The sequence below is a fragment of the Alosa sapidissima genome, chromosome 10 (assembly GCF_018492685.1).
Source record: "Alosa sapidissima isolate fAloSap1 chromosome 10, fAloSap1.pri, whole genome shotgun sequence".
Taxonomy (NCBI): Eukaryota; Metazoa; Chordata; class Actinopteri; order Clupeiformes; family Clupeidae; genus Alosa; species Alosa sapidissima.
This window is the reverse complement of record NC_055966.1, coordinates 15,001,546-15,011,545: the sequence shown is the minus strand read 5'-3', so window position 1 is coordinate 15,011,545 and position 10,000 is coordinate 15,001,546. Positions and strand designations below refer to the sequence as shown.

General features: G+C 45.2%; 1 protein-coding gene across 1 annotated transcript in view; it reads left to right on the top strand.

Annotated features, from left to right (window-relative positions):
• The window catches only part of ascc3 (activating signal cointegrator 1 complex subunit 3), a 195,417-nt gene that overhangs the window by 66,934 nt on the left and 118,483 nt on the right, over nucleotides 1-10,000 (top strand). Inside the window, 1 exon segment of the mRNA XM_042106573.1 lies at nucleotides 9,306-9,509. Coding sequence (XP_041962507.1) covers nucleotides 9,306-9,509 — 204 coding nt within the window.

Genomic DNA, 10,000 nt, shown 5'->3' with positions numbered 1-10,000 from the left:
GTATAAATTGTGCACTGTCGTGTTTATTTCTCAATGATCTTCTGCCTGCTAGTGCTGTACCTATGGCTGGGCCCTCTCACAGTTTTTAAATGGTCAGTAGTGGGAACTACTGTTGCCTTCATGATTTCCTTTTAAAAGTTTCTTATAAGAAGGAGATATCAATTATCAACAATGACAAGCCAGCTCTCCCTCTCGTGAGTGCAGACGCGTTCCCAATTAAATGGATCGCATTATTACATTACATTACATTTAGCAGACACTTCTTGACCAAAGTGACCTACATATGTTAGCTATATTACAAGGGATCACATTGTACCCGGAGCAACTTGGGGTTAAGTGCCTTGCTCAAGGGCACAACGGTGAAAGCCGGGAATTGAACCGACAACTTTCAGGCTACTGCACGCTAGCCCAGCTCCTTAACCACTACACTACCACCGCCCACGATGTTCACATTAGATCTGCTGCAAAGGAGATAACTAAGAGTTAACTTAGTTTAACATGATGTTATCTCTATTTAACATGATGTTTTGACATTGAGCACGATCCGACCCTAAACAAATACAATTATTAATCGACAATGTGATGCTAACACCAACATGTCCATGTTATCAGTTCAGGATACACAATCATATGGCACAATGCTTGTGCTTTACATTACGTTTCGGAAGCAAACTGATTTCAGTTTGGAATTAAGGAATCATTCAGCTTTCAGGATGCCCTGCAGAAAACATCCTTGATGCCATTACCAAGTTCTACACACTGTACGCTGACCATGCGCTAAACATGAACTACATAGTACTATGAACTACATAGTACTACTACTACTGCTACTACTACTACTACTACTACTACTGCTACTACTGCTACTACTGCTGCTGCTGCTGCTACTACTACTGCTACTACTACTACTACTGCTACTACTACTACTACTGCTACTACTACTACTACTACTGCTACTACTGCTGCTGCTGCTGCTACTACTACTGCTACTACTACTACTACTACTACTACTACTGCTACTACTGCTACTACTGCTGCTGCTGCTGCTACTACTACTGCTACTACTACTACTACTGCTACTACTACTACTACTGCTACTACTACGGCTATTACTACTGCTACTACTGCTACTACTGCTGCTGCTGCTGCTACTACTACTGCTACTACTACTGCTACTACTACTACTACTACTACTACTACTACTGCTACTACTACTACTACTGCTACTACTACGGCTATTACTACGGCTACTACTACTGTCTCAACTACTACTGTAACTACTACAGCTGCTGCTACTGTTGCGTCTACTTCTACAGCCACAACTGCTGCTGCCACTACATCCATGACTTGATGCAAGATTGTGAGATAGGGTCCATTTATTCCAAACACAAAGGACATTGTGGTTGTAAAAGAACATCTCTAAAACATCTCTAAAACTCTGGATAGTTCCAGTCCTTGAAAATGATTGGCTGAATCGTGTTCGATGAATCGTGTTTCCTAACAACGGCCCTTAGCTGTTCTAAAATCAGTGTAACCTACAGCGCCTCGAGGCTTAGTGCTTAAGTGTCTACTGTTGCTACTAAAGCAGTTACTGCTTCCTCAACTTCAGCTACTGTTGCTGCTGCTTCTCCTCCATCCTCTGCTGATGTTGCTGCTGCTTCTCCTCCATCCTCTGCTGATGTTGCTGCTGCTTCTGCTCCATCCTCTGCTGATGTTGCTGCTGCCTGTCCTTCATGGCTCAGAGACTGTGGCCCCAATGCTGCTGCTGCGGATCAGTCCTCAGGCAGTCGGACTGCTCTGGGATCAGCCTCGCGCTCCTCTCCCGTGTCTCACTCAGCAGCACACGCTCCTCGGTGCCGCTGCCTCTTGCCGCCCGGCGCCTCCTGAGTCGCCCGATAATTTTTAATAGGCTTGTTTATCTCGGCCCCGCGATTCGCTCGAGTCGATAGCGCCTGACAGACCAATGGTGGTGGCAGACTCCCAGCGTTAGTTAGGAAAACTTTTTTTTTTTTTTGGTAACTTTAAGGGGTGACGCAGTTTAATCCGCACCTGTAGCCTCTTTTCCTACAGTTAGCGGGAGGGTTAAGTCCATCAGCCCCAGTGTAATGCCTGTGCATGAGGATGATTTTCAGGTGCTTTAGGAATGCTGACTGAAATGGATCAGTCACCGGTGTATCTGAGCGTTTAATGTAGTGTTTGAGATTAGGTGGGGAAAGGCCCTCAAGCTATGAATCAGCACTCAGGCTGCCTAAAGGAAGCACATATTTAAGTTGGCATTTGCCCTTAGTTGGTTTTTGATGCTTTGTCAAGAAGTAAATAAACAAAATATGTATCCTTGTATTTAGGTGAGCTTGGATTGAAAGCGTGGATTGAAATTATTTTCTCCTTGCGTCGCCGTAATTGAGTTGGACTGGTGCCTTGCAGTATTAGATGTGTTTTCTAAGCCCAAAAGCTGAACAAATTTGAGCAGACAGCGGCTATGACTCTCACTCTGTGTTCTCACCGAGTCAGGCTTGAAAGCCTCATAACCAGGAGCTCAAGAGACCGAACGCACTGCATCCCGCCGTCATCACCAAATGATTTATTATCGTACTCGACTAGTTTGCATATTGTTTGTGGCATTGCGCCATAGTAGACATGGGAGCATATCATGGTCCTGTGGTGTGTGTGTGTGTGTGTGTATGTGTGTGTGTGTTACTGTATGTTTGCAAGCGAGTCTGTGTGCATAGTCACTTGTGTATCAGCATGTGTTTGTGCTTTTATGCGTTTTATGCGTGTACAGTATGCGTGAGCCTTTATGGGAGAGAGCTTTTGTGTGTATAATTGCATACAGTTGTGTAAGGATGTACAGTGTATTACGTAGTATGTGCTAATGCATACGAGTGTGACTGTGTGTGTGTGTGTGCGTGCGTGTGTGCCTGTGTGCGTGTGTGCATGTGTGTGTGCGCGTGTGTGTGTGTGTGTGTGCATTCAGCATGCCCATGTGGCAGAGTGGGCGGGAAGCTGGTTGGTTGGCCCCCACTCTGTGCCGAGTGTTTGCCGCAGCAGATGGATCACCTGGGGGGTACATGACCCCTTTGAGTTACCATGAGCTTTCCACCACAGCTGGCCCCCAGAGTAGCCAATCCACTCGCCACCCGACGCATATATTTGCATAGTAATCACCAGGGAGAAGGTGCAGGCCTATAGAGAGGTGTGAGCATGTGAGTTTGAATGCAATGTGAGGGATGTGTGTGTGTGTGTGTGTGTGTGGTGGAGGCGGGGAGGGGGGGCAGTGATGTTGGTCGTTGGTGGGGTTCTTGTTCTGAGATCACTTCATATTTACCACATCTATGCATTAGCTGAAGGTGAACAATGGGTCAGGTGTTCATTTGCATACATTTGCATGTTCAGGAGAGCAGGGGACAGCAGCGCTTCGTTACCAACAGACAAAGTCGATAAATCAAAAGAGCCAGTCGCCGCTTAAAAGTAGCGCTGCGGCGGTCTTAGTCGCCACAGTGACACAGATTCAGTGGAGACGGGGGTGAGGTGGGGAGGGGAGAGGTGTGGTGTGCTTTCCTGACTAATTTAGATATGAATATGTATAAGGCTGAGGGCTTTCAGGACCTGGGCAGGTGATTGGTCGGGTGGGCAGACTGCTCTTATAGCTGCTTTCTCATCTGGGATTTCTCTCTTTTCCCCACTGTTTCACTCCTGCCTCTCTTCCTCCTTCTCTTCCTCTCTCACTCACTGTCTTTCTCTCCTTTTTACTCCTCCCTCTCTTCCTTCTTCTCTTTCTCTCTCTCACTCACTGTCTTTTCCCCTCCTTTTTACTCCTCCCTCTCTTCCTCCCTCTTCCTTTCCCTCTCTTCCACTATCTTTCACTCCCTGTTACTTAATCACTCACTCTCTCCTCACCCTTCCCTCTCCTGTGTCTTCTATCTGTGTGTGTGTGTGTGTCTCTCGCTCTCTCTCTCTCACACACACTGTGCACACACACACACACTCCCTTGTGTGAGGATTGTTCTTACTGCTTTCCTCTATTGTTGTCCACACGCCCATGAAAAAAAAGCACAGTTCCGTCAAAGACAGGTGCAAACAGCCCACGGTCTCAGCTCTGAATTAATCAATACAGCGCTAAAAAGTAGATCCTTTTTGAAAGGAAACAGACCAGGAAACAGAACCAACCAAACTTAAACCACAGACAAACGGTCCAAATGGGTATAGGGGGAGGTGAGACGGGCCAGGGCTCAGGTCGGGCTCGGGTCAGACTCGGGGTCAGGCTCGGGGTCAGGCTCATGGTCAGGAGTTAGTTCCTGACTAACGTTCTTATTTGCACACTGGTGCATAATGGACATCCTAAGGAATACTTGGGTCCGTTAAATGTAACACAGAATTTTAGAAGTTTGATCATCATTGATGAGCATGTTCTTTTGTTAGTGTTCAAAACTCTTCTACTGAAATGTTTAAGGTTGTGTGTGTGTGTGTGTGTGTGTCTGTGTGTGTCTCTGTGTGTGTGTGTGTGTGTGTGTGTGAAGAGCACCACTTTGCAGGCTACTACTCACCACCACCACCCATCCATCTAATCAGTAGGAGTTTGAAGTGCAGCCCTTTCAAATAACCAGCATACTCTCTTAGGTTTTTAGATAGATTTTCCACATTTGGATTCCATTTTTGGCATAACAAATAGTGGACTTACTTGGATAACAAAAGTGGCAGTGGAACAGACAGGAAATAGGAAAAGACATCCTGTATTTTTGTATGAATGTGGGTGATAATTAGCTAGTGATGCACCGATGTGAAAATTGTGGCCGATACCGATAACCGATATTAATTTTGCTGTTATGGCCGATACCGATATTTACCGATGTCGATATATCTGTATAGAAAACACATTCTTATGATAATGAAATAAAGAGCTATTTTCCAAAATGGAAATATTTTTTTTAAATAACGTTTCAATAGCCTACCTTAGAACACCAGAGGATTACAATATAATAGAATATATCTGTATTATTTTATATCCTGATATAAAAAGAGAGAATACTGAATGTCTGATATTTATGACAGCACTTTATGCAGATTAGCCTATAGGTATGGCACACTATAGGCCTACTATTTATATTACAACTCTCCCTCTTTAATTCAGCAGTGTGGTTGAAGCCTGGAAATATTGTAAACAAAGTAGCATAGTAGCATAGTTGGCTAGCTTTTCATAGTCTACTGATTGGACTGTTCAGTTTCCCCATGTGTGTTTAAGTTTAAAGGTAATACTTGTTCTCCTTGGTACAGGCACTTTTGGGAAACATTGGTATTGAGATGATCAGTCAACTTGAAATCAAGAGTTTTAAACAAATATGTGCAGCATGCTAATGTTGCTAAGCAGATTTAATAGTAATTTAGCTAGTCGTCTTCTATGAGTTCTTGCTTTCACGATTGTAATGTTTTATTTGGATTGCGTTGGCCGAGTCGCGCGTGTCCATTGAGTGAGCGAGAGAGAGCGGGGCAAAGAGAGGGGTGTTGTAAAATGGTGTTGCGGCTCCTTTAAGAGAGCTCCGTGTGTGTGTGTGTGTGGGAAGCTGGGAAGGAGGGAGATAGAGTGAGGAAGTGTATGCATGCGACTGGAGCAGAGAGTGTGGAAGTTCAAGTTGGAGTCTGTACACAGTGTGAGCGGTGTTACTGTCCGAAATAAAACTCCATAAAGTTCAGCTCGTGTATTTTGCTCATCAGAAATGGGACCGTGACCCCGACGTTATTTTATCTTATAACATCGGCCCTCGAATAACGAATCCCCTGCGTTTCTGACTACGGTCTGAAACAAAGCAGGAAAGGTTAACAGGGGGTTTATACTGTTTGGTAAAGTCTACAATGAAAGCAACGTAGGCTACCGCCAAGTAAAGCGGGAGATGTGTGTTGTTTATGCGGCCGCGTAAGCTGCAAAGCACTGCTAGACACTAGAAAGGGTGTGTCGGTTCTGCCTTTTCACACCGCGACACAGGTTTGTGGATATGAGTGTTGCGATTTCAGTTTTGAATCGCATATTGTTACAGCCCTATTCAATTCCTATTACGACCATATAATTACATTCTGCCTGATACACAGTTATATTTAGCCTACCGCGAGAGATGTGCTAGGCGTGACATGACATGCAAGCCAGCCATCAACTTGACTGCAAGCAACGCGAGCAGCGCGATACAACGCAACTTTTTTAAATAACTTTTGTCAGATGCTGCAGTGTCTTCTTTCTGTCAGTCTTGTTGCCCTGCTATTTTAAATAAGAAATATGATGCAATAGAAGGGCATATTTAACGGATTCAGTGTAGACAGATAACACGCTTGGATCGCTACACACACGTCAAATACACAGGAATGATTATCGGCTTGTTCACATCGGCCCTATTTTGACATCGGACCGATACCGATGTGTAAAAAAATGACCATATCGGCCGATATTATATCGGCGGCCGATATATCGTGCATCACTATAATTAGCCTTAGAAGCCAAATTTAGCCACTATATACACTGTAGCTAAAAAAGTTTCCATGGACTGTCTACAGTATTTTCATACTGTACTTCTCACATTGGTGTGTCTACATGCAAATCACTTGTTTCTTGTCTTTTGTCTTTGTAATAAATTAGATGTACTGTATGTCTCCCTCCCTCCCTCTCTCTTCCTCTATGTCTCACCCTCTATCGTTCCCCCTCCCCTCTCTTACTCTTTTTCTCTGTCCCCCATCTCTCTCTCTCTCTCTCTCTCTCTCTCTCCCTCTCTCTCCCTGTCCCTCTCTCTGAGGTGTGTTGTCTGTTTGGGCTCTTTACCTGCTCGTTTACGTGTGCCCTGCCCATCATGGTGGCGTGTCCTTCAGCCCCCCCCCCCCCCCCCCCCCCCCCTCTCTTAAGCAGGCCCTAATAAAGTTGCTCTTTGATGCATTAATAACCTCGTCCATTCAGCGCCAGCTCCTGTTCCACCCCCTGGATGACTCCCAGAGCAGCTTGACACACACACACACACACACACACACACACACACACACACACACACACAGAGTTCTGTTCCTTAATTATTTCTTTTTTGTGAGTGCTGGAGTGAAATGGAGGCGAGGAGCATGGTGACATCTTTTTAATGAATCTTTGAATAAATGATACAGCCTGTCTGTGCCGTAGGCAAACCTTGACCAGAGAGAAAGAGGGAGATAATAGAGAGATGAGTGAAAGAACAGAGAGAGAGATAAGACAAAAGAGGAGAGTGAAAAGCAAACAAGTGGATTTAGTTTTATTAGCATATCTCCTCCATGGTGTCAAGTCTCTGTTTTCCTCCCTACATTGGGCACACAGCTTGTTCATCACACCATGTGGGCTCTATGTGATTTTCTACACTGCTGCCTCAGCCAGTACTCGGAGAGGGGAATGGTTGTGGGAAGTTCAGAGGAAAGAGGCCGACCACACACACACACACACACACACACACACACACACACACACACACACACACACACAGTCAGTGTTGACAATTGCTCCGCCTCAGAGTGGCACACAGGCTCTTTCATTCCTTATCAGAATTCCCGGGGAGACGGAGCGCTGTCACCCCCAGTCTGTTGCCACGACAGCGCTGGGCATTGTGGGAGGATTGATTGACAGCAGTTGACACCTCTCTCTCTTTCTACCTCTCACTGACTTTATTCTCTCTCTCTCGCTTTCCTTCTCTCACTTTCTTGCATGACTTTCTTTCCTTCTTTCCTTCTGCCTTTCTTTCTTTCGTTCATTCTCTGGCTGACTGGCTTCTTTCCTTACCTCTCAACCTCCTTCATGTATTTGTTTATTCTTCCCCTCTCTCTCTCTCTCTCTCTCTCTCTCTCTCTCTCTCTCTTTCTCTGCTGACAGTAGAGCTGTATTTGCATCCCTAATTCATCCCGTGTGATGTCTTGATTGGGCCTCGGCCCCAGTGCGCCGGCCGGCCATTGTGCCAGCGTGCCAGCCTGCCCGCTCCATGTCACCGGCCCGAGCTGGCGCTGCTCCGGGGCCTTGTCAGATGAGAGGCTGATTAACTCTTGGCTGGCGCGGGACACGTGCACTGGACTGGCCGAGGCTAATGTGGCTGTTGGCTGCTGCGGCGCGGATTCATCACGTCTGGGGCTTAAAGAATGGGAAAGCCTGATCTAAGGGGGGCAGCTGGGCATAAGGCGTGTAAAAGCAGAGAGGAGCTTTTAAGTCCAGGCCTGGCTGTGAAGAGGCCTTGGGTTTGAAGTAATGACCCATTTGGATGGATGCTGATTGGCTTTGAGTTAGTGTGTGATAGGGCTGTCACTTTTGTCAAAAAGTCCTGTTCGATTTTTGAGACATAAGTGTTCATTGATTCGATTGTAAAATCGATTTTTTATGTCTAAAGACGTTTCCATTTTCAACGGCAAATATAGGCCAATTCACAAACAACTAAACGTAAAGAGGGCGCTTGTAGACGCAAGCCAGCAACATTGCTGATGATTTATTGGCGTGAAGTTTCGTGCCTGCAGTACTGCTGCAGGCTTCTACGTAGCTGTGTCTGTGTTTACGATTAGAAACGTCAAACAAATTTCGCCTACGTAGAACTCGATTGCACAGTTTGCATAGCCTACCACTTTGTTCTTCTCCATAGTTTGATATACCAAAAATCCGAAGTAGGCCTACTTCCACATTGAACTTAAGTTATTAGGGCCTATCACTCGTCTCTCTCATGTCGCACAGGTTGATCGTGTTGTCCTCCATTTTTTGGCAAAACACAAGCAGCACAGCAGCTGATTGAAACCGCTGTTTCCGGTGCGTAAATTGGTGGGAATTTTCTTATTAGCTTTCACAATGCTTACTGCACTTCGGAATTCTTTTATATTCTTATATTCTTGTTAGTGAATTTTGTTACATCTATCCTTTTTATTTGTTTAATTCGTTTAAAATGAATAGTGTACATATTTGGTTAAAATCGATTCCCTATTTTAGTTTTCGAAACTTGTGTTGTTTGGTCCAATCGATTGTGCAATCGATTTTCAAACGTAAAGTGACAGCCCTAGTGTGTGATCGAGTTGGTGGAGCTCTTGAGTTGATGGAGTACTTCAGGGCAGGAGCATTCAAGATACATCAGGTTATGCAGATCTGTCATTACACTTTCAGAGGACTTCATTCTTTTCTGATGAAATTGCTAGTAACAATAACTGAAATCAATATGTGGAATTGGTTGGAGATTGTGTTATAAATGTGTTGTAAGTATGTAATATGCTTGTTACAAGTGTGTTGTAATTCAGTCCCACCTGCTATAATCTCTCTTTCTCCCTCATGTTCTCTCTCCCTCTCTCAGATTGGTCAGCTGGTGTTTAAGGGCATGAAGCGGCTGAATCGGATCCAGTCCATCGTCTTTGAGACGGCCTACAACACCAACGAGAACCTGCTCATCTGTGCCCCTACCGGTGCGGGCAAGACCAACATCGCCATGCTGACCGTACTGCATGAGATCCGCCAACACCTTCAGCCAGGAGGCGTCATCCGCAAAGACCAGTTCAAGGCAAGGGCTTGGGGGATGGGGGATGGGTGGAAGTCAAGGGCCTGTGGGCTGGGATAGGTTAAGGTGAGCACAGAATAGTTTGGATGAAGTGAAGTTCTGCTGATGGAATCTGCAGCTGTAAGGTCATTTGTTGAAATGGAACAGGTTGGGATCGGTTGGAATAAAGTTGACTTTGGGACGGGTTAGATATAGCAAGTGATGGTTTGGTGACAGATTTGGATGGCATGGCTCTTTCCTCCACTGTTGGTTCTATGCCTTCCTCAACAGAGTCAGCCATTCAACCATTTAGATTAGACATTTTCTTTATTTTTACTGTTTTATTGAGCTTGTTTGTTTCTTTGTTCACACCTTTCTCATGTTCTTTTTAGCTTGTTCCTCAGTATTTTTCCTACTGGTTTGTGGTCTGTGCATTTTTCTCCCTAATGTTTCTTGACCACTGGATACAAGCAGTGGGGCGTTTCACATACTCAAATACCAGCATCTAGGAGCAA